The sequence below is a fragment of the Anser anser genome (assembly GCF_964211835.1).
Source record: "Anser anser genome assembly, chromosome: 29".
Lineage (NCBI taxonomy): Eukaryota > Metazoa > Chordata > Aves > Anseriformes > Anatidae > Anser > Anser anser.
This window is the reverse complement of record NC_139750.1, coordinates 29,957-56,627: the sequence shown is the minus strand read 5'-3', so window position 1 is coordinate 56,627 and position 26,671 is coordinate 29,957. Positions and strand designations below refer to the sequence as shown.

Below are 26,671 nucleotides of genomic sequence, written 5' to 3'. Positions count from 1 at the left end.
GGGCTGTAGCAGGGGCAGGGGCTGGGCCCTTCCCAGCCTGACACAGCCCCGCTGCAGGCCCAGCCCCGTGGATCCCATGGCGCAGGGACGGCCGGACAATCGCACCTTGGGCTCTTGGACGCTACAGCTCAGGAGATGCTCCGTGCTCCCGGTCCCCACAGCGGGCTGCAAGGGGTGTCAGACCCATCTGCCCCCACACCCAGCCCTACCCCACGATGATCTCCCACCGCAGTGACGTGAGACCCGCAGCGGAGCCGTCCCTCATATATGGTCATGAAGAGCGCTGGAGAAGTTCATTGGAGAGCTGGGCTGCGTCGGAGGGGAGATAAGTGCCGATAACGTCTAAAAAGGTGCCTGCTGCTTCGATTGGCTCCTCCTGCAGCTGGGACAGCATCTGCACAGATATATTGCTCTTTCATCACCTCCATTGCCTTGTGGGTCCGAGGAGCTCCAGCGGGAGGGCCGTGCTGCGAGGGCAGGAGCCTCAGGATGGGGACAGAGGGACTCCTGTCCCCTTGGGTGCTGTGGCTGCTCCTCTGGGTGCAGCCTTGCAGAGGTAAGTGCTTTGTACCACAGCCTGGGGCCAGCGGGCAGCAGCGGAGTCATTGGGACCCCCTCAGCAGCAGCGGGGTCATCAGGATCCCCCTGGGAGTGGGGTTGCTTTCCAGGCACCACTGAAATGAGAGGCAGAAGGTTCTCAGTCCTTCACCCCTGTGCTTTAATCTGTGCTTGTCCGGGTGGGAGAAGGTAATCCATGTCCACAGCTCCCATGATTATGGCAGCCCATGCCTGGCTGCATTTCCAGACACCGTGTCCTCGTGTACCCATTTGGGACCCCTTGTTCCCCAGCACGGTCCCTCTGGAGATGGAGAAGTCCCAGACAGTAACAGCAGTCCTCAGCCATCTCCTGGGCGCAGCCTATGTCTGGGGTGTCCTGGAGGGGTTGTGTGCTGCTCCATGCCCCTGGGATTTGGGGAAACAGTGATCCCAGGAGGGCAGGTTGTGCCCCCCAGACAGAAGGGGACTGGGGCTTCTGCACCAGAGGTGTCAGAGAGGTGTCCTTCCTGGGGGCCCTGGCCAAGCTTAGAGGCTGGGCTGACAGCAGGATGAGGAGGGGACGCAGGTCGGGGGGAACCTTGTGATTTTTTCTTCATGCCCCCTGGACAGACAGGAAGCCCCAGGGGTTTTGGTACATTTGGGAGGTGCCTGGGGCAGGTGGGACAGGGAGAAGAATGGGTCAAGGAACTTGGGGATGTTCAGGGGCTCCTGGGCTGGGGAGGAGTGGGAGCCCTGTGCAGGTCTGGGGGTGGTATGCAGGTGGGCATAGGTAGAGAGCCATTGGTGTGGGAGGAGGTGCTGAGGGCTGTGTGGCAGTGAATGGTGCAAGAGGGCTGAAGCTGGGCAGCCCCAGCCGAGTTCTGCCCATGGGGAGAGGAAAGACCCCCACACCACCCCAGGGACAGGCCATGCAGGACAGGGCTCCCACCCTGGGGTTTGTGACTGTGCCTGATCCAGGGACAATCTCAGACCCACAGTGTGGGGCTCGAAGCTCTCCTGACCCTTCCCCTGTTGGTGTTTGAAGGGGCTGTGGAGGTGAGGCTGGCGGATGGCGGCAGGCGCTGTGCTGGGAGAGTGGAGGTGAAACATGAGGGCCAGTGGGGGACCGTGTGTGATGACTCCTGGGACAAGGACGATGCTGCAGTGGTTTGTAGGCAGCTGGGCTGTGGGGTTGCTCTTGAAGCTCCTGGGGATGCACACTTTGGGGAAGGATCTGGCCCCATATGGATGGATGATGTTGAATGTCGTGGCACCGAGTCTGCCCTGTCTGACTGCACACACAGCGGATGGGGTCAAACAGACTGCGATCACGGGGAGGACGCTGGAGTGAAATGCTCAGGTAAGGACTGAACTTGTTCCCTACCTCTGGGTCCAGGACAGTTGTAAGGGACCTGGCTGTGAGCTCAGGAAGCAACAAGTGGACACCAGAACATGGCTCTGGGTGTCAAGTTGCACTCTGAGCTGGCTCTGTCACTGCTGGTGTCCCTTGTCCCTGGGGAAAGCCCAGTGGGAGCGCACCCAGCCTGGCCCTGAAGCTGGAGCAGCCAACCCTGGGGAGGTGCCCGGGACTGGGAGAGGAAAGCCCCCACCCTTCCCCATTGTGCTGGCTGGTTCCCATCTTTCTCCTCCCATTCGACCAGGCCCTGTCTGGCAGGCTGGTCCCTGTGCCAGGGGAATCTAGAGCAACTCCCCCAGCCACCAGCAGCCTCAGGGAAGGGCGTGCAATGACCCAGGACCTTTGGGTTGTACCCCCAGCAGACAAGAGAAGCTCAACCAAAGCAGGGGGGCTGCTCAGAGGGCAGGAGCACTGGGCTTAGGCAGAGGAGCAGGGTGGCAAGTGGCACCTTGTTCCTGTCCCAGGGTCACCCTACGAGAGCCAGTCCCTGGAGACATGGCCCCTCCAGGCCATGCTGACCCACTGCCCAGCGTCTCCTGCCTGCCCTGTGCCCCAGGGGCTGTGCCAGCACCTCCTGGCTCTCCTCGGTGCCTGCCCTCGCACCGGGAGCTCGTGTCAGCCGAGGGCTGCTCTCTGCCTGCTCTTTTGCCCCATGTCTGGCTGGTGGCTGGGGACGTGCATACCTGATACCACACTCCATCCCTGCCTGAGGACCCCCCTTTACCTGCTCCCCAGATGTGCCCCATCTAACAGCAGCTCCCCAAGAGCCCCAGCACCCCCTGGGAACAGGGGGCTTTTCTGGCAGCTCCAAGGGGTTCCTCAGCCTGGCCTGAGCTCGGTGGGGCAGAGCAGGCTGCAGCAGCCCCCAGTGCCTGGGCCCATTTCCCTGGGCCCACGTGCTGCGGGTGCTGCAGTGCTGGGTCTGGGGCTGGGCAGCCCAGGGGCTCCAGGCAGCAGCAGTTTCCCTGAGCGGTGCCTGCAGCTGGGGGCTTGGGAGAGAGGGCAGCCCATGGGTGCTGGGCTGGTTTCTGAGGAGCAGAAGGGCGGCCCTGACCTGTTTGTGCCATCGACACCCACTGAGAGCTGCTGGGCTGGCCGTGGGGCTCTGCATGTGGCCACCTTCAGGATGAGGTGGGAGGTGGGCATGGAAGTGCCAGAGGGCTCTGGGAACTCACAGGTCTCCTTGGTTGCTCCAGGATTTGTCCGGCTGGTTGGAGGGGACAGCCCCTGCTCAGGAAGTGTGGAGGTCTACGACAGGGACCAGTGGAAAGCTGTCTGTGACTCCCACTTTGGTGCCAAAGCTGCTGAGGTGGTCTGCAGGGAGCTGCAGTGTGGCACAGCCCTGTCCGTGCATGGGGCAGCTCACCTGGGAGAAGGGGCCGGTCCTGTCTGGGACAGAGAGCTGCAGTGTGTGGGGAATGAATCCGTCCTCTACTTCTGCCCCACGGGAGCAGCCAGGGACCAGCCCTGCACCCACGGCAATGGCGCTCATGTCACCTGCACACGTAAGGACTCCGGGTGGGATGGTGCCCACGGGGTCTGTGGTGGGGGCAGGAGAGCAGGGTGGGCACTGGGCTGTGCTGGGAGGGGGACAGGTGGGGTGAGGTGGTGGTCTGCAGTCCTAAAAGAGTGCTGCAGGAGGAGAAAGGCACGTTGCCCCTTGGCCTCTCCTGCAGCTCCTGTGGGAGCAAGAGCACAAATGTGGCCTCTCTCACCCTCCTTTGTCCTTGAGTACACAGGTTTCAGGCTGGTGAACGGCAGCACAGCGTGTGCGGGCAGGGTGGAGGTCGAGGTGCTGGGGACGTGGGGGACCCTCTGTGCCTCCCGCTGGGACCTCTCGGACGCCCACGTTCTCTGTCGGCACCTCGGCTGTGGCTTTGCTGAGTCCATTCCTGGAGGAGGGCATTTTGGGAGAGGAACCGGCCCCATCTGGAGAGACTCGTTCCACTGTGACGGGACTGAAGCCCACCTGGGGCAGTGCCCGGTGACTGCCCTGGGGACCTCGCAGTGCTCCCACGAGAACGCTGCTGCTGTCATTTGCTCAGGTGAGTGCTGGGCAGTGCTGCAAAGTCCATTTGCCCCTGGTGTGTGACACGGCCACCCAGAGCTGGGGACCCCATGGCAGCGCCTGGCTGAATTTCTGCTCTCACCAGGCCCGGCTCGCCCCATGTCCCTGCGGCTGGTGGGCGGAGGGAGCCGGTGCGACGGGCGCGTGGAGGTCTTCCAGCACGGGACGTGGGGCAGAGTCCTGGATGAGCAGTGGGACATGCAGGAGGCCAGCGTGGTGTGCCGGCAGCTGCAGTGCGGAGAGGCAGAGGCAGCCTACACCCCTGTGAGGGCCGAGCGAGGTCTGGGCCCCGTGGGGCTGCACGGGGTGCGGTGCACAGGGCATGAGGCTGAACTGAGCCTCTGCAACACCTCCCTGCCCGAAAGCGCAATGGCAGCAGGAATCATGGAGGACGTGGGGGCCGTGTGCCGGGGTGAGTGGTGCTGCACTTCCCCAAGGTGCGGGGCCAGGTGGGCAGCCAGCCCCTGATGGCCGGGGCTTCTCCCCGCTGCAGGGAGCCGGCGGGTCCGGCTGGCGGACGGGGCCGGGCGCTGTGCCGGGAGAGTGGAGATCTACTACCAGGGGCGCTGGGGCACCGTCTGTGACGACGCCTGGGACCTGGCCGACGCCGCCGTCGTTTGCCGCCAGCTGGGCTGCGGAGGGGCCCTGGAGGCAGCCAGCTCCGCTCGGTTCGGGGAGGGCTCCGGGCAGATCTGGCTGGACGGCGTCAACTGCTCCGGGGCCGAAGCTGCTCTCTGGGACTGCCCTGCCGAGGCCTGGGGGCAGCACAACTGTGGTCACAAAGAGGACGTGGGAGTTGTCTGCTCAGGTCTGTGCTGGGAGTGGGGCTGGGAGCTGGGGCCTGGGAGGATGGGGTGACGACAGGGCTGGGCAGGGCCGATGCCATCCCTGGCTGCATTGGATCCCCTGCCCAAGCCCAACCTGGGGAAACCCTCACACAGACCCCAGGGTCCCTGGTGAGTCCATTCACCCTGACAGTGAGTGGGGAGGGCAGGGGTGTATGTCAGAGACCTCTCTGCCCCCAGATGCAGGAGGGATTCGCTGGTTGTACCTCCAAATACCCGAGCACCTGGGGTGCAGAGGAGCCTCTGCTCCCCTAGTCCCAGACTAGCCTGTTCCCCGTGGGGCCTTCCCTCCTTCCAGAGTTCATGGCCCTGAGGCTGGAGAACAGCGACGGCTGCTCCGGGCGCCTGCAGGTTTTCTACAACGGGACATGGGGCAGTGTTTGCTCCAACTCGATGACTACCGAGACAGTGTCGCTGGTGTGCAAGGAGCTGGGCTGTGGGAATGAAGGGAACCAGGAAACAACCTCAATCTATGCCAAGCTGTCTGGCACTGCGTGGCTGGATTATGTGGAGTGTGGGAAGAGCAACAGCTCCTTCTGGCAGTGTCCCTCTGCTCCCTGGCATCCGCAGTCGTGTGATGACCTCCGAGAAGAGACCCACATCACCTGCAATGGTAAATCTGATTCATCAAGGCACCAGGTCCTGCTCCCCACTGGGTATGGTCAAATGCAGAGGAGGAACCCAGAGGGGCTTTGACTTTCTGTATTAGACCCTGTTGCTGCTGGTGGCACGAAGGTGACTTCAGGTCTCAGAGCCACCCACGTCCACCAGCAGCAGTCAACAGCCAGGCTTTCAGCAGCTCCTGGGGGATGCAGACGCATCTCCAGGCAAGGTCTCAGAGGAGACCATGCAGAGCTTGCAGGAGCCCTCCATCCAGGGACAACCTCCTGCTGCTCTGTGAACCAGGGACCCTGTGGGGATGCGCACTCAGGTGCCCCCCACAGTGCCGTGCATGTCCCCTGAATGAACGGGGTTCTGCTGCTGCCCTGACCCAGGCAGCATGGGGACATGTGAGCAGAGGTCAGCCCTGCTCTCTCCTGCACGACCCCCAAAGCAGTCCCTTCAGCCCAACTTCTCTTTCCTTTGGGACATGGACAGACAGGCCACAAGTGGCTGCATGCCCCAACTCCACGAGGTGCACAGGTAGGGAGCTGCCCCTGCACGTGCCCCCATCACCTGGCAGGGCTGTCCCAGCTGTCCCGGTGCAATGGGAGGTTGCTGCCTCCACAGACAGGGAGAAGATCCGCACCGTGGGAGGCAAGGACGGCTGCTCAGGAAGAGTGGAGGTCTGGCAGCGCGGCGCCTGGGGGACGCTGTGTGACAATGCCTGGGACATGCGGGATGCCCAGGTGGCATGCAGGCAGCTGGGCTGTGGCCCCGCGGTCTATGCCCTGGGCCAGGCTGCTGCTGGAGAGGGGACGGGCCCCATCTGGCTGATGGAGTGCGGGGGAACGGAGCTGTCTCTGCAGGACTGCTGGGCCCAGCCAGGGGACAACGGTGCCTGCCAGCATAAGGCAGATGCAGCTGTGCATTGCTCAGGTGAGCAGTGGGGCTGGGAGACATCGCTGGGGGCTTGGCAAGGAGCTGGCTTGGGCGTCTGCCCTGCTGGATCCTGGCATGGCCCAGCTGGGGTGTCCCTGCAGAGTTGGAGGCTGGTGGTGGGTGCTGTGTGCCCTGTGGGGCTGGATGTCCCAGCACATCCTCTGGGCTGCCTGCACTGTCCTGTGAGCGGCCCAGAGCAGTGGTGCTGGGCCCTGTCCCTGCCACCCTGCCCAGCCCCGCAGGAGGGACAATTCAGGTGGCACATGTTAGGGCCGTCTGCCAGGGAGGCTGCCTGGTACCTCAGCCCCAGCCTCTCAGCCCGGCTCTCCTTCTGCTCCCCTGCAGCTGCACCCAGGACAGCAACACCCCCCCCACAAGCAGGTAAGTTGTTCTTCCCCTGGGGCTGGGTCTGCCCATGGCCAGGCTGTGACCCACAGCCAGGGGAAGGGGCTCCCTGCTGGGCTCTGAGACTCCCAAGAAATTGAGGGATCTGGGGGAAGTCTGTGATGTACCCAGCAGGGTGGGAGCTGCTCCATCACCCAGCCCTGTCCCCCCAGCCCCTGCTGCCTTGTGTGGTCAGGAGTGGCGTGTCCTACCCCCAGCCTCTCCCATGCCTGATGCTGTCCCTGCCATTTTCCTGCCCATGCAGATCCCCCCCGGGGCCCTCTGACCACCACCAGTGAGAGACTCTCGGTGCCTGTCATCATCTGCATCATCCTGGGGGCCCTCCTCTGCCTGCTCCTGGCCCTCCTGGCTGGGCAGGTGCGAAGTGCCAGGGCTCAGCGCAGAGGTGGGTCCTTCCCCAGTGGTCCTGGTGGGGAGATACCTCCTGGCAGGGCTGGGTGTGCTGGGGATGTTGGTGAGGGGCACAGGCAGAGCTGTGTGCTGCCCCCTGCCCCATCTGCTGCCCCATGGATTGATAGACCATGGGGCACCAGCAGCAAGGGGTGGAGAGAACCCAGACCACGAGGACATGAGTCCTGGGTGAAGGAGAGAAATGTGAGAGGTGGGCTGAGGGAGACGGGGAGGATGTGCTGCTGGCAGTGCTCTGGGCAGCACTGGCAGGAGGAGCGTGGGGCAGCAGGGTCCATCAATGTGGTTCCAGCCACCCCCCAACAGGGCACGGGCTGTGCTATTGACGCTTGGGGCAGAGACAGAGCAGCTCCATGGGGAGGGGAAATGCGGGAGCTGGTGCAGGGTCTGCACTGGGACGTGACCCAGGGAACAAAGCGGCACAAGAGCCGTCTCCAAAGGGATGGTGTGAGGCTGACGCTGCCCCAGACCATCTCCATGGGGATGCTGTCTTCCCTGGGGTTGTGGCCACAGTGCCAACACAACACAGTGGGGCTGTGCTGTGGGGACAGCCCTGTGCTGGCCCAGGGAATGGGGCTGGGGGAGCCCAGTGGGGTCCTGTCCCTCTCCGCCTATCCCCAGACCAGCCCTGCCTCTGTCCCCAGGCTCCGGGAGAGCTGGGGAGCCCTTCCCTGAGGCCGTGTATGAGGAGATCGCTTACAGCCTGGCGTGGGAGAAGCAGCCGAGGTTCAGTCTCTCAGGTGGGTGCATGTCCCTGTGGGGGCACATCTGCAGGGCCCTTTCTCCCTGCCCCAGACCAGGGCTGTCCCCTGCGGCTCTTGCCCTTGGTTCCTGAAATCGTTGGGCCGTGGGGTCTGTGGGAGAGCATCCAGTGGTGCTGGGCCCAACAGAGGAGCTTCTTCCCCACCAGCTCTGCCCATCCCAGAGGGGACAGCCCCTCTCTGCCTGGCCTTGCACCTAGGGAACAGCCAAGGGCTGAGCAAAGAGGCTGTCCCAAGGCAGCTCTGGGAGGCCCTCTGAGAAGCACCTCGTCCCAAGGGAACTGGTCTCCATCCCATGCACCCCCAGCTCTGTTGGTGCCCATCCCCAGCAGTGCTGACCACCAATCAGGGCAGCAGGGCTCATCCCACAGCACCCACTGCGGCTCTCCGCAGGCTCCTTGTCAGAGGGGTCCCTGACCCAGCTTCAGTACTACCCCAGGCACAGCGAGGAGGAGGATGGTCTGGGGCCAGACCCAGGGGTTGGAGGGGGAAGGAGAGGAAGGGCTCCATCTCTCCTCCCTGCAGACAGACAGACAGCAGTGCCACTGAGTGCCATCATCAGAGCTGGAAGGATGAAGGCTCTGCTGTGGCCTGACACCAGCAGCGTGTCAGCCCTGTATCTCTGCACACCCTCCCATCCTCTGCTCTGCAGGATGTCTCTTCTCACTGCCACCACCTGCCCTCTCCTTTCAGATGTCCCTGTCCTGCCCGGAGGTGACCCAGGAGATGGCTATGACGATGCTGGGGAGGTTTCTGACCCTGGGGAGGATCCTGTCCCTGGGCAGGGGGACTGGGATGTGCCCGGGATTCCAGAGGAGGGAGATGGGCCCAGGGATGCAGCCACAGGTGAGAGGGCAATGCAGCGCTGCCGCTTCCTTGGTGCCGACCCCAGCGCCAGGCAAGTCCATGTTGTATCAAGAGCCTGATCTCCCAGCACGGGGAACCCGTCCTGAGAGATTTCCTGGGGGCTGGGAGAATGGGCCAAATGCCTCAGGGCTGGCGAGGAGGAGGAAGGTGATGTACAGCCCCAAAGGGCTCCCCTCAGGACCAACCACAACAGCCTGCCTTGATGCTTACAGGGGGAAGCCTGCGCTCCCAGAGAAGTACTGGGGAGCCTGGAGCTGAGGAAGACACCTCGTCCCCCTTCCCGGGAAGCATGGGCTATGACGATGCTGAAGAGGTGTCCCTGGCATGTCCCCACGAGGACACCAAGGATGTGTCACCAGAGCCCCATGCACAAGGGTCCCAGAGCCCCAGGCCAGCAGAGCCCAGCCCTGCTGAGCAGCTGGGTGCAGCCAGGAGGGAGGAGAGCTCAGTGCCACTGGGAGAGCCGTGAGTGCCAGGGAACGGTCTTCCTTTTCCAGCAGGCAGGAGACACACATGGGTATTTCCCCTCTTGGTATTCCCCTGTTTTTATGCTGTGTGTTGGCAAATGTTTATATTAAAACCCTCTGGGGCTTTGCCCCAGATCCAGTGCTTCCCTGCCCAGGTGTCAGGGCACCTCCCTGAGGCTGATGAAGGGGAGCAGAGCTCAGAAACACAGCGGTTGGGGAGGGTCACGTCTTAGGGCCTGCAGGATCAGTGTCTGGCTGTGGGGCTGTCAGAGGCCCTGGTCCCTGGACACTATTCCTGGTGACAGAGACATCTCCGTCCTGCCAGCCACAGGCAGTTTCCAGACAAAGTGGATCTCTGTGAAGCCCCATGAGGCACTCACTGGCAGTGCCCTGGCTCTGCTGTCTTGGGCCCCCATGGAGCCCAAGGATGCCTGCCCAGCACCCACAGGCAGAGATACCTCTCTTACAGGAGCTGAACGGGAAGAAAGGTTGGACCCTTGGGCAGGACTTGGCACCCAAACTGCCCTCCCAGCTCCTGCTGGTGGGTCCCCACAGCCCTTCAGCTCTTCCCCAGCAGTCTGGGAGGTGCTTTTGGTAGTGGGGTGGTGGGCTGGAACACCTATTGCAGCATCTATTTAATCCCTTTGGGTCCGCTGTCCTGGCTGTGTCCCATTGCATTGTCCTGCATACCCCCAACCTACATGTCGTGGGGGGCAGTATGAGAAATGGAGAACCCATTGATATGGTTCAACAGTAAATGAAACACTGGTCTGTTAACAACACTGTTTTGGTCTCAAATGCAAAACTCAGCTGCATATGAGCTTCTCTAAGTAGAACCATAGAGATTCAAAGAGTTTCAAGGGGGAAATGAATCCTAGCACAGGAGCTAGCAGGACTCATCCAGAGAGCTTTAGCTATTACGGGGGAAGGGGATAAAACAGGGATCACCAGAGAAGTGCCTGGGGGAACAATACTGAAGCTGGGGGTGAGGCAGATGTCTCATCTGAAGTTCATCTACACCAATGAATGCAGCATGGGCAACAAACAGGAGGAGCTGGGAGCGACTGTGAGACAGGCTAGCTCTGACCTAGTTGCTGTAATGAAGCATGGTGGGATCACTCCCACGACTGGAGTACTGTGGTAGACGGCTACAAGCTCTTCAGAAGGGATTGACAAGGAAGGAAGAGTGGTGGTGTGGCTCTTTATATTAAAGAGTGTTTTGATGTTGAAGAGCTTGGGGTTGGGAATGGTAGAGTGTCAATGGATAAGAATGAGGGGAAAGGCCTGTAGGGGTGACATCTTGGTGGGGGTCTGTTATATGATCATATGACCAGACTGGTAGATGAGGGAAGGGCTGTTGATGTAGTCTACTTAGACTTCAGCAAAGCCTTTGACATGGTCTCCCACAGTATTCTCTGGGGAAATTCTCTGCCCATGGCCTGGACAGGTATAGTCTTCTCTGGGTAAAGAACTGGCTGGAGGGCCATGCCCAGCGAGTTGTGGTTAATGGAGTTAAGTCCAGCTGGCGTCCTGTTACAAGTGGTGTCCTGTACAAGTGGTAGGTACTGGGGCCTATCTTGTTTAATATCTTTACTGATGACCTAGGTGAGGGGATTGAGTGTACCCTCTGTAAGTTTGCAGATGACACCAAGTTTGGAGGTAGTGTCGATCTGCCCGAGGGTAAGGTGGCCCTTCAGAGGGATCAGGATAGGATGGGATAAGGCTAATCGGATGAGGTTTAACAAGGCCAAGCACCTGGTCCTGCAGTTTGGCCACAACAACCCCATGCAATGCTATAGGCTTGGGACAGAGCTGAACATGAGCCGGCAGTGTGCTCAGGTGGCCAAGAAGGCCAATGGTATCCTGGCCTGTATTAGAAATAGTGTAGCCAGCAGGAGCAGGGAGGTGATCATCCCCCTGTACTCAGCTGTGGTGAGGCCACACCTGCACTACTGCATTCAGTTTTGGGCCCTCACTACGAGAAGGACATTGAGGCCCTGGAGCGTGTCCAGAGAAGGTCAACAAAACTGGTGAGAGGTCTGGAGCACAAGTCCCATGAGGAGCGGCTGAGGGAGCTGGGATTGTTTAGTCTGGAGAAGAGGAGGCTCAGGGGACACCTCATTGCACTCTACAACTTTCTGAAAGGAGGTTGTGATGAGGAGGGGTTGGCCTTTTCTCTCAGATAACTAATGATAGGACTCGAGGAAATGGCCACAAGTTGTTCCTGGGGAGATTTGGATTAGATATCAGAAAAAACTTTTTCTCTCAAAGAGTGGTCAGGCACCGGAACGACCTGCCCAGGGAGGTGGTGGAGTCACCATCCCTGGCAGTGTCCAAGAAGCACCTTGACCAGGTGCTACAAGGCATGATTTATTAGCTTAGGGGGTAGTATTGGTGATGGGAGGATGGTTGGACTAGATGATCTTGTAGGTTCTTTCCAACCCTGTGTTTTTATGATTCTATGACTCTGTGACTAATGGTAACAAGTAATGTGTTTGGGGTTTGACTTCAAGGTAGGAAATGAGGTTGGGGATTAGAGCAATGGATGCCTTTCAGGGTGAGAGAGAGCATTAAGGGTAGCACTAGATTTTCTCATTACTAGTTAGAAGTATAGACATAACATGAATATTTTCCTAGTGAGTGTTGCAGAAGCAACGGCCTTATCTGAACCCCTCTCACCTCTTCCAAATCTTTCCTTACTGTTATCCAAGACCCTACTCTCTCCACCAGATTTCCCACTTTTATTCTCCCAGCTTCCCCCTGGACTCCCCATACGTGTCACCGTGTTGGGGGCAGCTTTCTGATGGCCTTTATGACCGCAGGGGCTCTGCCTCCCTGCTGTTGGCCAGCCAGGGGCTGGGACAGAAGTGACCTCACAGCCAGCATCCACAGGGCTACAAGGAGCTGTTGTGCTCAGGAGGCCTCTTCCCAGCCCACCCAGGAGCAGTGGGTGCAGGGGATGCCCTGCACAATCCCTCAGGTACTCTGCCTGCCAACCAGCTCGTTCTTCAGAAGGACTCCTACATGTCCAGGCTCACGTTTCTTCATACAGCCTTTAGCAACTCCAGGGCATCCTGAAGGGAATGGCCACCTCTGTGTGAAAAAGTGAATCAAGCACTGAATGTGCATTTTAGAGAAATGTTGAGACCTTTGCAGAAAATTATAGTAAAGGCTGAAAAAGGGACTGTACCCTCAAAAGTAAATGACCTTAAGAAACTGTCTGTCCTGAAAGAATTGATGGCAACCCTAGGGAATGGCTTATGGAACTGGGCTCACTCAGATTCAGCCCGCACCCTCTTACCCCAAAAACCCTGCAGCCCCCCCAGGCCAGCCCCACTCCCCAGCACAGCACAGCACCACACTGCTGGCACTGGGGCTCCTCAGGCAGCACCACTGCACACATACAGCGCCCTGCTCTGCTCCCAGGACACCCCATGTCCCACACAGCCTTGCCCCAGCCCACCACGTCTGGGCTGGCCTCAGCAGCCATTCCTGCAGCCCCTGCCCATGCTGCCCACAGCCCCCGAGCTGGCGGTGCTGCTCTGCAGAGCGAGGGGGCTGTGGTGCGCGGGACTGTGGGGGCACTCTGCAGGGCCGTGCTGGTCAGGCTGGGAAGGCAGAGGCAGCTGGTGGGGGGCACTGCCACTGACTGCCTCCCACACAAGTGGTTCTTTGGCCATGGAGGGTGCGCACAGATAGCCGGCCTTCTTCAGAGTCAGAGACTCATGGAATAGTCTGAGCTGGAAGGGACCTACAAGGGTCATCAAGTCCAACTCATTTCCAATGTCGGGAGCTGTTTTTCACTATATCCAGTTTATGAAATTTCACCAGAGGTATAACAACCAGTTCATCAGACTGTTTTCCCTATGCCTGCTGTGTTTCCTGAAGCTGCAGAGATCTTCTTTGCCTGTTCCCTCGCAGATTTAGCACCTTATCTCTGGGTGGCTCCACCTGGGACATGCCCGTGCTTTATGGGCTCCATGCGCTACTGACTCCCTGGCACACACTGTCCCTGCCGAGCTCTTGACCTCTCTTGGCAGCTCCTGCTTCCCTCCAGGCAGATGCCTGCCTGCCATCAGCCCTCTCACATATTGTGGACATAGGCAGGTGAATTCACCATCACTGCGGGTGCTGGCCAAAAACAGGGAACAATCACAGGTGCACCTTGACAGAGCTGCTGTGCCAGGACCCTTCTCCTGCACACTGCCACGTGCCCCTGAAGCTCTACCAGAGGTCTACTAGGAAGGATATCAGGCAAGTGAGTCAATGCATGGTCTTTTCTTTTATTAAAATACACAGAAAGCCTGACCCACCATTTATGTAAAGACTTGGAGTCACATGAGACAGGTACATACAATGTAATAAGGTATGAACAATGACATTTCTTTGTGGGAAACACTATGAGAAGTAAAGCACAGTAAAAAAAAAAAAAAAAAAAAAAAAACATTTCTGGGTCTTTATAAAGTTAACATTGAGAAGACGGGCAGTTTATTCCTTCTGAAAAACCTCCAGTCATCACTTTCCACGCTACATCCTTGAGCTCTTTGTTCCTCATGCTGTAGATGACAGGGTTGACTGCTGGAGGCATCACCGAGTACAGAACTGCCAGCAAAAGATTAAGGGAGGAGGAGGACATAGAGGGGGGCTTCAGGTAGGCAAAAAAGGCAGTGCTGATGAATAGGAAGACCACGGCCAGGTGAGGGAGGCACGTGGAAAAGGCTTTGTGCCGTCCCTGCTCAGAGGGGATCCTCAGCACAGCCCTGAAGATCTGCATGTAAGAAAGCACAAGGAAAACAAAACACCCAGATGCTAAACAGACACTAGCCACAATAAGACCAACTTCTCTGAGGTAGGCATCAGAGCAGGAGAGCTTGAGGATCTGGGGAATTTCACAGAAGAACTGGTCCAGGGCATTGCCTTGGCAGAGGGGGAGGGAAAAGGTATTGGCAGTGTGCAGCACAGCATAGAGAAAAGTACTGCCCCAGGCAGCTGCTGCCATGTTGACACAAGTTCTGCTGGTCATTATTGTCCCATAGTGCATGGGTTTGCAGATAGCAATGTAGCGGTCATAGGCCATGATGGTGAGAAGAGAAAACTCTGCTGAGATGAAAAAGAAAAAGACTTGTGCAGCACATTCCAAGTAGGAGATGGCTGTGGTGTCCCACAGGGAATTGGCCATGGCTTTGGGAACATTGGTGGTAATAGTGCCCACGTCCAGGAGGGTGAGGTTGAGGAGGAAGAAGTACATGGGGGTGTGGAGGCGGTGGTCACAGGCGACGGCTGTGAGGATGAGGCCGTTGCCCAGGAGGGCAGCCAGGTAGATGCCCAGGAAGAGCCCGAAGTGCAGGAGCTGCAGCTCACTCGTGTCTGCGAATGGCAGGAGGAGGAACTCAGTGGGGAAGCTGCTGTTGGACATTTGTTGCCTCGGGGCATGCAGACCTGCTCTAGGAGAAGAAAAAAGTGAGAAGTTCGGCAGACTTCTCTGAGCAAAACCCAGTACTCCTTCAGAGATATTACTATTCCCTGTGTGGAATGAGGAATGAGTCAGCTCATTCAACAACCCTCCCAAGTGAATGACAGCGTGCCTGACAGTGTAGAATGGAGTTTGGGCACATAGTTCACCAGCAGTCCAGTTCAGAACAGAAGCTTACACCCACCCGCACCCTAGACAAAGAGAGTAGGAGAACCTCACACATGTGGAGAAATAAGAGAAAATACCACAATGCTCCAACCAGCTGACAGAGGGAAAGGCAGACGGGCACGCAGTGAAGCCTTCACTCTACCAAGCTTGCATGCCGCCTAGAGAAGTGACACTGCAGGGCAGGTACTCTTAGCCTTCTCGTTGTGTATCACCTTGCAAGACTCAGGCTCCTCTCCTCTCCTGGAGGTCCAGCTGAGAAGGAGGTGGCTCATGCCCTAAAGCCCCTGAAGGCAGAGGCTGTGCTGGGTGTCAGAGGAGAGCAGGGGGTTGCTGCAGGCCTGGCAGGGAGTGCAGAATCCCCCCTCCCTTGGTGTTCCAGGCAGCAGCTTCCCTGTCCCCACATCTCCTCCCTGCCATTGCTGACAGACCCTGTCCTACCTGCTGTGTACTCAGCTCTGCACTGCAGACACCTCCTGTCCCAGGACACTATTCTGGGACATATTCCTGTGTTCAGTGGCTAAGGAGCAGCACTGACTTGTCCTGAGAGCCCTTCAGGGCAGGAAAGTGAAAGAGAAGACTTAGGAGGAGGAGATTTAGGGCAGATAATCCCTGCTCTGGAGCTTGTCATTCTCGTCTTCTCCAAAGAAACCATGAGAGTTCTCCTGAAAGATCCCATAGGCTGTGGGATTTGCCGGCAAATCTGGAGATAGCACCAGGAACAACAGCTGCGCTGCCCTGCAACCAGAGACTTCCCCTGTTCAGGGCTGGGAAGATTTCTCCCACAGTCAGCTCTCAGCAGCCCCCCTCCACACTGCCTTTAACATCTCCCTCCCTTCTCTCAGCTGCCCTTGTCCCCTCCAGGCAGTGTCCCCAGCCCTGCTGCGCTGTGCAGAGGAGCTGCTCGTGGGCAGAGCTGTCTCTCTGCAGCACTGCCCGCTTGCCAGGAGCTCCCCTTGGGCCCAGGAGCCCGGCCCAGCTCTGCAGCACAGGGAGCTCTTGACAAGGCCCTGGGTTTCCAGGGGAATCGACTTTGAAACAGACTGAAGTAATCATTTATATTCCTTCCCTCCACTGGAGAGGGACCACTGCCCTTCCTCATTTCAGAAGAGGTATGATGTCCAAGGATCACCTTTCCATGTGCTGGTTTCAGGCAGAACACCCACCCAAGGGTCTCCCTCCCCCTGCCGAGGGAAGGGTTTCAGCTGAGTCAAACCAGGCGTCTCATACTTTATTTGCAGTCCAGAGGCTAGAAGGGGGATTAGCTGCCTCTCCCATGCCTCACAGAAGCCCACAGGAGTTGGGATTCCTCTTGTCTTGCTTCAGGTGGGCACAAATCAGGCAGCTCTATGTCAGCTGCTTGTCTCAGCTCCCAGCACATTGAATGGAGACAGAGGCCAGGAGGGAGCTGTTCAGATGCAGACACCAGGTGACATTGGAAATGCCAGAGTGACATTTGAGTGACATTTGAAGTGCCAAATTCCTCTGGGCGATAGAGGTTTTACTATTGCATGTCCAATATAATATAGCTGTAACTATTACTCAATAGCAAAGAAATAAAAGGCGAGCTATGACCTGGTTGCCATCACTGAAACATGGTGGGACCACTCCCATGACTGGAGTGCTGCAATGACTGGCTGTAGCCTCTTCAGAAGAGACAGGCAGCACAGAACGGGTGGTGGTGTGGCTCTCTATATTAGAGAGTGTTTTGATGTTGTAGAACTCGAGGCTGGGAATGATAATGTTGAGTCCCTATGGGTTTGGGTCAGCGGGAAGGCCAAGAAGGAAGGCATCCTGGTGGGGATATCTTATAGACCGCCAAACCAGGATGAAGAGACAAATGAGGCGTTCTACAAGCAGCTGGCAGGAGTTGCACAATTGCCAGAACTTGTTCTCGTGGGGCACCTCAACTTCCCAGGTATCTGCTGGAAATACAGTACAGCTCAGAAGAAGCAGTCTAGGAGGTTCCTGGAGAGCGTGGAAGATAGCTTCCTGACAAAGCTGGTTACTGAACCTACCAGGACTGTGCCCAGCTAGACTTTTTTTCACAAACAGGGAAGGACTGGTGGGAGATGTGGTGGTCGGGATCTGTCTTGGGCAGAGTGACCATGAAATGGTAGAGTTCTCTATTCTTGGTGAAGTCAGTAGGGGGATCAGTAAAACTGCTGTCTTGGACTTCTGGAGGGCAGACTTTGCACTGTTCAGGACACTGGCTAGCACCTTGGGAGGCATTTCTGAAGGACAGAGGAGTCCAGCAAGGCTGGGCACTCTTCAAGAAGGAAACCTTAATGGCTCAGGAGCAGTCTGTCCCCACGTGCCCAAAGACGACCCGGCGTGGATAATACATAAACACAAAAAGGAGGACTAAGGAGAATCTCCATCCTTGACTGGATGCGGGGGGAAACTTAGTGACAAGAGATGAGGAGAAGGCTGAGGTGCTTAATGCCTTCTTTGCCTCAGTCTTTAGGAGAAAGAGCAGTTGTCCTCTGGCTACCCAGCCGCCTGAGCTGGTGGAAGGGGATGGGGAGCACAATGTGGCCCTCATAATCCACGAGGAAATGGTTGGCAACCTGATAAAGAACTTAGGTGTACGCAATTCAGTCAGGACGGATGGAATCCACCCGAGGGTACTGACAGAAGTGGCGGAAGAGCTGGCCAAGCCACTTCCCATCATTTATCCGCAGTCCTGGCTATCAGGGGAGGTCCCAGTCGACTGGCGGCTACCAAACGTGATGCCAATCTACAAGAAGGGCTGGAGGGTGGACCTGGGAAACTATAGGCCTCTTAGTTTCACTTCAGTACAAGGGAAGCTCATGGAACAGGTTATCTAGAGTGTCGTCAAGTGGCACTTGCAAGGCAACCATGCGATCAGGCCCAGTGAGCATGGGTTTATGAAAGGCAGGTCCTGCTTGACAAACCTGATCTCCTTCTATGACAAACTGACGCTCTTAGTGGATGAGGGAAAGGCTGTGGAGGTGGTCCAACTTGACTTCAGTAGGGCTTTTGACACCATTTCCCACAGCATTCTCCTCAAGAAACTGCCTGCTCATGGCTTGGACTGACGTACACTTCATTGGGTTAGAAACTGGCTGGGTAGCTGGGCCCAAAGAGTCGTGGTGAATGGAGGACTCCACTAGTGAGCAGCAGTTGGAGGCTGTTCTGGAGAACAAGTCTTGTCGGATGAGGGGGAATGGGCTAAAATTGCGCCAGGGGAGGTTTAGGTTGGATGTTAGGAAAAACTTCTTTACTGAAGGGGTTTTTAGGCATTGGAATGGGCTGCCCAGGGAAGTGGTTGAGTCACCATCCCTGGAGGTCTTTAAAAGTTGTTCAGACGCAGAGCTTACTGATATGGTTTAGTGTAGGATTTGTTAGTATTAGGTCATAGGTTGGACTAGGTGATCTTGGAGGTCTCTTCAACCTAGATGATTCTGTGATTCTGTGGTTCTGTGATAATGTCAATTATTACAGGAACGGTCAATATTCTGTGTGGCCGTGTGTCTGTGTATGTTTATTTCAACAGTTCCTTATTTTTAATTTGGCTAATTTTGCACATTAAAATTGTATTATTCTTCCCATTTCCATTCCACTATCTACTTGTTGAGCATAGTTCAAAGACTCTGCACACAACGAGCCAGGCTCTCTGTGAACATAAACAAAAGAAAGGAGCCTGCACTGCCTTCTTTGTCTGACATCCTTCCTCTGAGACCTGGTCTGGATCTGCAGGGGCAGATCCTGTGTGCAGGGGTACTGAGGAAAAGAGCCCCATCCCAGCAGCACAGCCAGGGGGCACCAGCGCTTGGTGCCTGCAGAGCTGCTCTTTTGCCACTGCCACCCTCTCCTGCTGAGCCCTGCTGGTGGGGTCAGGCCCGGCTGCTCCTGTAGCTTGGTGCCAGCGCTGCTGTGGGGCTGTGCTGGGACTGCAGGCAGGGACAGGCAGTGGGCACGGCAGTGGCACAGCTGGCCTCCACTTGCTGCAGCACTTCCCTCCTAAGAGGGGATCTCCTCCGGGCACTGCCTGAAGGCTGAGGCCTTCCTGCAAAGTTGCTGTCAAGAACAAGCCCAAGGAAGAGACTCCAAAGAGGCTCTGCGTTTTGCTGCTTTCCAGATGGGCTCAGTGTGGTGAGAGCAGAGTCCAACATGGACTTTGAGGGATCTGGGGCTGGTTCACAAGTTCCCTGTTAGTTGCTAGTGGCCATGCAGCTGATGAATACTTCTAATTCCTAGACACTCGGGCTCCACAGAACATGATGGTGCTGATGGCAGATGAGCATTTTTTTTCCTGGAGGGAGCCAGGAGTTTCCAGGAGAGCCCAGGTGATCTGCAGGGGCAATATGAGCCTGGGAGACAACCGCCGAGTGTAAGCCTGTCCAAGGTGGACTGACCAGAGCTCAAGAGCTCAATCTGGTGTGAGCAGGCTGAGGAGAGCTCTGCAGCCCCAGGGCACGCAGCAGCCCCAGCAAAGGAGTCTGGCGAGTGATTCCTTGCAGCCCTGGGACAATGGCAGTGACCCCATGAGGTGGGTCTGCCTCCCAACCTGCCCAGCACAGCCCTGGAGATTGCCACCGTGCCCTGGGCACCACAGCCCCCTCGCTCTGCAGAGCAGCACCGCCAGCTGGGGCTGGGGCTGTGACGGCTCTTCCCCTGAGTGTCTTCTAGGCCAGCTTCAGGCACATGGCTTCTGGATGTGAGCATGATCTTCACTGTGCACAAGGAGCTGAGAGACTGCCAACAGGCACGGGGCTGGAATATTGCCTGCAAGGTGCCTCCTGCCCTAGCAGCTCACAGGAGTGGCACGGATCTTTCTGCTGTGCATCAGAGAGGCTGGGAGTCCAGCAGCAGTGCCACGGGCTTGAAGGATCACAACCAGCTCACTTCTACCTGGGCAGATTCTGGCCCAAGAAGGGGGTGTTTTGTAGGTATGGTATTAGGAGGGCAGTGGTGCCTCAGAAGCTCTAAGTCCAGTAGGAAGCGAATGGCTGTTAAACGGCCTGTGAGTTGACTTCTTTCTGAAGTAGCTGACAGGTCATCCCTTGACTTCTGGCTGGGATCTGTGCCTTTAGGCTCACATCTGCTGGTCTCCATGACAGGCCAGCAGATGCACCTGCTTTGCACATAGTTTGTGAGATCCTCTCTCCCTAAGTACCTGGTAGGCCCCATTGAGGAAGAGGACTTGAACGGGTGTTGTCATGTCAGAGGTTTCAGCTTTTGCCTCATTCATCCTTCAGGGCTGCTTTCAGTTTTCGACACAGAGGGGCCACTGCCTCCCAGATGCCTGGGGGAACACAAAGCCTTCATGAGGCCATGGAAGAAGTTACCCTGGGTCCATAGGAACCATTTCGGAAGCAAAACGTGTAGGCAGGAAGCACACTTTTGTGGTGTTGCAGAGCTGCTGGGCACATTGTGCAGGGTGCTCCGACAGCCTTTGTGTCCTTCTCCATGCTGGCTTAGGAGCTGCTTCTTTCTCAGGAACAGAGGAGCCAACAGAGGTGAGACAGATACTCTGAGTTCATGAAAGCCATCAGAAAGCTGCCCCTAAGACAATGACTGATATGGGGAAAAAGGAGGAGCGTGGCCAGGAGAGATGTGAGATTTGAGGGAGGAAAGAGGAGCTTGGACAACAGAAGCTAACAATTTTGGAGAGGTAAGAATATTCAGGTAATGTTGATCCCACCATAAAGCTGACTTAAAGCAGTCATGTGAAGCCCTTGCCCTATTTTAACCTGTTACTTTAATACCTAAATCTAAATGCCACTCCACACCCTGACAGGAATCCATTGCTCTAACTTTTGACCACAATATCCCTTGAAGCCAAAATCAGTCCATAACCCCTCTCCGTTACCTTTACTCTCTTGCTCACCCAGATCCCTGCCCTTAACACTAACATTAAAATGCTCTACTTAACCATAGTCTTCTTGCAGACCTAAACAAAACCCTCAGCCAAAGAGCTTGCCCATACCCTAACCACAGACCTGACACCCCAAGCAGAACACCAAACCCTCCCGCTAAACATCTGCTTAATGTCTCACCCAGAAAGGTTCGCTGTAGTCCCTAACGCCATACATGAACAACTAAAAAAAAATAACTAAAACACAACTAAACAACATAACTAAAAACAACTAAAATCCAAAGCCTGTCTTCCTGTGCATTAACCTTCTCACCTTTAACCCTTTTCCTAACCCTTAACTTTAGGTTCTTGTTCCATTGGGGGAGGGCAGGAATCGTGAGATTGCGGTGCATTCAAAGGTGAATGTGAGGGGCCATGGATCTGAGCAGCTTGTAGGTCACAAGGAGGAGATGGGTGGGAATGCTCTGATGAGCTCAGCTCTGCCTCAGGATCTCCTGCCCCAGCAGGAGGAATGTGACTGTGGAAGGGACTGTGAGGTCACTTCTCTCTCTGCAGTTGATAGGGCAGCAGCAGGAACGTGTCACGGAAAGGGACTGTGAGGTCACTTCTGTCTGAAGTAGCTGACAGGTCACACTTTCACCTAGGATCTGTACTTTTCAGCTGACATCTGCCAGTGGTCCTGCAAGGCCAGCAGAAGGCACCTGGCTGGCATGCTGACTGTGGGATCCCCTCTGCCTACACACCCAGGAGGACCCAGACAGAAAGAAGGCCTGAACATGGGTTGTCCTGTCCCATCTGCTTGAGTACATGAGTGGACAGCAGCTGGCGCAAGGCTTGGTTGTGTCTACACAAGAAGCTGCAAGGCCAGCAGCAGGACCATGGCTTGGAAGATGATGGTGAGGTGACTTCTGTCTGGTTGGCTGACAGGCCGCAAGAAGGCCAATGGGTTGGGATGCCTATTTTAGGACTGGTTTCCACCCTGATGGAGCTTTCTGTGGTAGTAGGAAAGAGCAGGAGAGAAAAACATTGCCACAAAGTGCACCATGGAAGGCTGGCAATGGTCATGAAGAAGAAATGTCCCTCAAAGTGTTGTGCTGTGGTGTTAGAGGTCACCCAAAGAGTGTCTGTGATCAGAATATGGCTTTGTGTTTCAAGGAACAGCTGGTGAGGGTTGACAAGACATCGGTGAAACCACAGAAATGCTGGGATGAGAGCAAGGTGGTGAACAGAGATGGGTGTCTGCAGCCTTCAAGGAAATAGGGCAAAGTGTGGGGCAGCATAGGGAAGCCTGGAGAGGACAAAGAGGTGGGTGTTGGCAAGAAGAGAAGGCCCCAACAGCCCTGACATTTTTGTCCCCTTGGATAGAGCTTGTAAGGAGATGAGATATAGTCATTGCAAGGGGGCTCATTGCTTTCTTGAGACCCTGTGCAGAGGCAGGGGGGTGTCATCTCGTTGTTCTTCTTGTGGCATCACATTGCCCACCACATCCCACAGACCCCCAGTAAGAGCCCTGAGCCAGACGTGGAGGTGCAGGATCTTCCCTCCCAGTGGCTGGAGTCAGGACCTGGCCCTTTTACTTCACCACAACAAAGCCAGAGTTTTCTCAGCACAGTGCTTTGCCTATCTGTAAGCATGGCCTCCAATTATCTGCCCTAACAAGTCCCTGAGCAGAATCTCTTGGTAACAGCCCTCACTGGGGCCCATTAATACTCCAAGTCACTTCAACTTTTCCTTCTGACTTTACTTTCTCAAACAATGGCATCATTCTCCTCTCAGTATCTGAGGTTCAGAGACAGAGCATCAAAATCCACCATGGAATTCATTAAAATGCAGAAACACCTAAGGAACCATATGTCTTCCATAGTTTTATTCAAGTCTTCAAGACTTGGACAGCTAATTGGAGAGCTTTCATGGTGTAGTTAAGGAGGAAGATTTCATAAAGCACCTAATAAAAATCTTTTCCCATTTTAAAGCGTGGATTTTGTTGCATTTCAGTTTTGAGCATCTTTCTTCAATTGATATTAATCCAGGGCTTCTCCTATGGAGATGTCCATAGGGAGGAAAAGCAGACTCTTGAGGTCTGACAGTGCATGGACAACCTTGCTCCTCTCCACCCCAACCCTGACATTTCTCTCATTGGCCACCTGGCACTTGCATCACTTTTCCTTACACCAGACTTCTGCACTGAAGTCTGCAGCTGGATGTTACAGCCCCTTTGCACCAGCTCCCACCTGCTTTCCTTAGAGACCTGGCTGCACACAGGCACAAAGGGGTTTTTCCTTATTTTTAAACAAACAACAAGAAAACATGCAGCAATTTTCCAAACAGCAAAGCAAGCTCCTCATCTTGTATGTCTCCAGTGAGGTTTACCTTCCCAAAAGGATGACTCTAAATTAAGTATTTTATACTGATTGATAGGAAATTATAAATATTAAGATATGTATTATTCCGTATGATCCTAATTCAATGACAAATGACGAGGAACTTGCTACAGAAACAATTAAGCCGACTGCTAATAGATGGGCAAGCTTGAACTCAAGCTCAAAGCAGCAACTGGGTCAGTGAGAGCAGTCTGAAAGATCAAAGGGTAAGGTGAGGGCAAACCAGGTGAACCATGGGAAGTGCATAGATCCAGACAGGCAGATGGAAAGCGGACATTCAACATAGATTGTTTATTCAAGATGGGTGGAAGTACCTGGAAGATGAGGGAGTACACCATGATGGACAAAGCGATGACAATGCAAGTACAGGTGACCATCAGAATTTCTTCTCCTGTGATGAATATAGATCCTGAAAATTCACCTGAAGAAGGATGTAGATCACTGGTGAAGGAACTGTCTTTTTGTGCCATCACCAATGTGGATTACAAAAACACTTCCACACATAACAGTAATACGTCCCACCCCATCTTTGTCATCCTGTGGGGCAGGGGAGATGGAGCTGACAGCCAAGGGACACATGTGGGTGTGGAAGGTGGGGCTCATCAGAGACAAGGAGTCAAGTGTGGGGGAGGGCAGGAGAAGCAGCCCAAGGGGTGGTGCTGCTTGTGAGCACACATTTGTGCCAGCAGCCTGAGTGGGCAGCAGCTGTGTGGATGTCAGGGAAGGCCAGGGAGCTCATGCCAAGAGCGCTCCTGCCAGCAGAGACAAGGCCGGGGCTGAGGGCAAGGGGAGAGGCAGGCGCAGGGCTGGGGGCTGCAAGGGCCCTCAGCAGATGTGCTGGCTGGCATGCACTGGGAGGTCCTGGCATGCATCAGAGAGCAGCAAGGAGGGTGCTGGAGAGTACCAGGGCGAGGCGGGTGGCAGAGCCCCATGCAGGGGCTGGCTGGGGGTCCCCTCGTCTGCAGCCACTGCATGGAGTGTAGCAGGAGGAGGGCAGGCAAGACTTGTGGCCACAGTGCAGAGCATTGGGCCTGGACTCTCCGTGATCGCCTTGCAGGTCCTGGCAGGCTGCGGTGAGGGGACAAATACCCTGGGCCCCCTTCCTGCTCTGCCCAGGCCAGCAAGGGCCCAGAGCGGCCTCCTCTCCCCTGCCCCTGCAGCTCTGGGCTCCCTTCCCCAGCCCTGGCTCTGCAGCACCAAGCCCTGCTGGGAGCCCTCCCCTGCATGCTCCCACCGCTCCCTGATGCTGCTGTTGCCCTCTGCCAGGCACTGCTCAGCGCAGCCCAGCCCCTGCCCACCTCTCGCCACCTCCCTGCCCTCTCCCCAGCCCAGCCCAGCAGCCCAGCCCAGCCCAGCCCAGCAGCCCAGCAGCCCAGGCTGGGCTGGCCCCAGAGCAGTGCCCACCGCAGGCTGCTGCAGGGCTCTGGGCCTGGCCACCACAGCCCCAGCCCCTCGCAAGGCACCGCAGCTGCTGGGACAAAGGTGGCTCTGGGCCTCCCCAGCAGCCCCCGGGCTGGGGCCAGCTACTGCTCAGGAAATAGAGGTACATGAGGCTGCGTTCTGCCCCACCGAGTAGTGAGGGGCAGCCCCTGGGGTCTTGGCCCTTAGCCCCTCCTCCGTGCTGGAGTTGCTCCCCCTGCTGCAGAGGAGATGGGAAGAGACAGGCCCTGAGACCAGTGAATATCTCATGGCTTCTTTATTGACTTTCTCTGCACAGGAAGATTGGTTCTTAAAGTACCGTAGATGATTGGGTCAAAACAAAAATCAACAGGTAGGAGGATAAGAAGAAACTTCTTTAAATAAAAATAATACTATCACATGTTGGAAAAAGTAATAATAAAGACGATTTCAAAATATTTTCCTAAAATTTTGTGAGAAACCCTGTTACTACTGTTAACATGATGGGCATATTACCAATGCTGAAGAAGCATGTATGCAAATAGTTTCCTTACTGCATTCTTCAGTTCCTGGTTCCTCATGCTATAGATGAGGGGGTTCACTGCTGGAGGCACCACCGAGTACAGAAATGACACCAGCAGGTCCATGGATGGGGAGGAGATAGACGGTGGCTTCAGGTAGGCAAACAAGCCAGTGCTCACAAACAGGGAGACCACTGCCAGGTGAGGGAGGCACATGGAAAAGGCTTTGTGCCGGCCCTGCTCAGAGGTCATCCTCAGCATGGCCTTGAAGACTTGCACATAGGACACCACAATGAAAACAAAACAACCAAATGTTAAAGAAAGACTAAAGACGAGTAGTCCAACTTCCCTGAGGTAGGCATGTGAACAAGTGAGCTTGAGGATCTGGGGGAATTTCACAGAAGAACTGGTCCACTGCATTGCCTTGGCAGAGGGGCAGGGAAAATGTATTGGCTGTGTGCAGGACAGCATCAAGAAAGCCACTGCCCCAGGCAGCTGCTGCCATCTGGGCACAAGCTCTGCTGCCCAGGAGGCTCCCGTAGTGCAGGGGCTTGCAGATGGCAATGTAGCAGTCATAGGCCATGACAGTGAGGAGGAAATACTCTGCTCCAAGCAAGAAGAATAAAAAGAAGACCTGGGCAGCACATCCTCGAGAGGAGATTGCCCTGTTGTCCCAGAGGGAATTGGCCATGGCTTTGGGGACAGTGGTGGAGATGGAGCCCAGGTCGAGGAGGGCGAGGTTGAGGAGGAAGAAGTGCATGGGGGTGTGGAGGCGGTGGTCGCAGGCTACGGCTGTGAGGATGAGGCCGTTGCCCAGGAGGGCAGCCAGGTAGATGCCCAGGAAGAGCCCGAAGTGCAGGAGCTGCAGCTCGCGTGTGTCTGCAAATGGCAGGAGGAGGAACTCACTCACTGAGCTGATGTTGGGCATGGGGTCCTTCCCAACGAGGAAAAAACATAAATCAAGTCAACATACCTGGAAAAAAAAAAAACAAAAGCTTTAATAAAGAAGAAGACATACCTGAGAAAAACTTGTTCCATTTCTCATATAACCCTCCTGAAAACAATTTTCCCCTTTCAGGCAGATATTTAGCAGATCACTTTCATGTGCTCTGCTTGATGCTGCCTGAGGGTGTCCCTGGGAGCAGGGATTCTGCTGTGGGCAATGCAGGAATCAGTCTTGCCCCACAGCCAGAGGTAAAGTGGAACATGGGGTAATCTCAGATTCAATCACCTGATAATAAAGAACTTTTCCATATTGTTACTCATAATTCACCCAACTGCAGAGCAGGGCTGTGAGGATTTATTTTTTTGTTTTCTGTCTAGCTGCCCACCCCACTCCTGAGGACTTTTTCTAAGGCATAAATCCTGGGCATTTCAAGTGAAACCTTGTGGATCCTCAGACACAAGGGGATGGAGCCTTCAGTGCAGTGTCCTTCAGAGAGGACAGGCAAAGCTGGTCTCATTTGACCTGTGCTGGCAACACTTTGTGGTGCAGGACAATTGCACTCAGAGGTTCATAGAGGCACAGATTCATCGAATATCCTGACATGGAAAGGACCCACAAGGATAAC

At 56.0% G+C, this 26,671-nt stretch overlaps 3 protein-coding genes and 1 pseudogene across 4 annotated transcripts; 2 read left to right on the top strand and 2 right to left on the bottom strand.

Annotated features, from left to right (window-relative positions):
• Nucleotides 1-4,121: 4,121 nt before the first annotated feature.
• LOC310887714 (scavenger receptor cysteine-rich type 1 protein M130-like) lies at nucleotides 4,122-5,599 on the top strand (the record flags this gene model as incomplete). Its single annotated transcript, XM_083813890.1, has 3 exons — nucleotides 4,122-4,434; nucleotides 4,489-4,830; nucleotides 5,166-5,599. The coding sequence occupies 3 exons, from the start codon at nucleotides 4,122-4,124 to the stop codon at nucleotides 5,561-5,563; spliced, it is 1,053 nt and encodes a 350-aa protein (XP_083670016.1). The 3' UTR covers nucleotides 5,564-5,599.
• Nucleotides 5,600-5,676: 77 nt separating this feature from the next.
• On the top strand, nucleotides 5,677-12,133 carry LOC310887816 (uncharacterized protein; the record flags this gene model as incomplete). The annotated part of the gene is made up of 4 exons (XM_083813994.1): nucleotides 5,677-6,406; nucleotides 6,755-6,790; nucleotides 7,059-7,199; nucleotides 7,867-12,133. 4 exons carry the CDS (start codon nucleotides 5,677-5,679, stop codon nucleotides 8,055-8,057), a joined length of 1,098 nt encoding a protein of 365 aa, XP_083670120.1. The 3' UTR covers nucleotides 8,058-12,133.
• Nucleotides 12,134-13,591: 1,458 nt separating this feature from the next.
• Nucleotides 13,592-14,969, bottom strand: LOC310887896 (olfactory receptor 14C36-like). The gene has a single exon (XM_083814070.1). The coding sequence runs from the start codon at nucleotides 14,731-14,733 to the stop codon at nucleotides 13,783-13,785; it is 951 nt and encodes a 316-aa protein (XP_083670196.1). The 5' UTR covers nucleotides 14,734-14,969; the 3' UTR covers nucleotides 13,592-13,782.
• Nucleotides 14,970-23,702: 8,733 nt separating this feature from the next.
• Nucleotides 23,703-26,363, bottom strand: LOC310887808 (olfactory receptor 14C36-like; annotated as a pseudogene). Its single transcript has one exon. The product of its transcript is annotated as an olfactory receptor 14C36-like (transcript).
• Between the last annotated feature and the right edge of the window lie 308 nt (nucleotides 26,364-26,671).

Coding starts and splice junctions, on each gene's coding strand:
- LOC310887896 (XM_083814070.1), bottom strand. CDS start 14,733: ATGTCCAACAGCAGCTTCCCCACTGAGTTCCTCCTCCTGCCATTCGCA.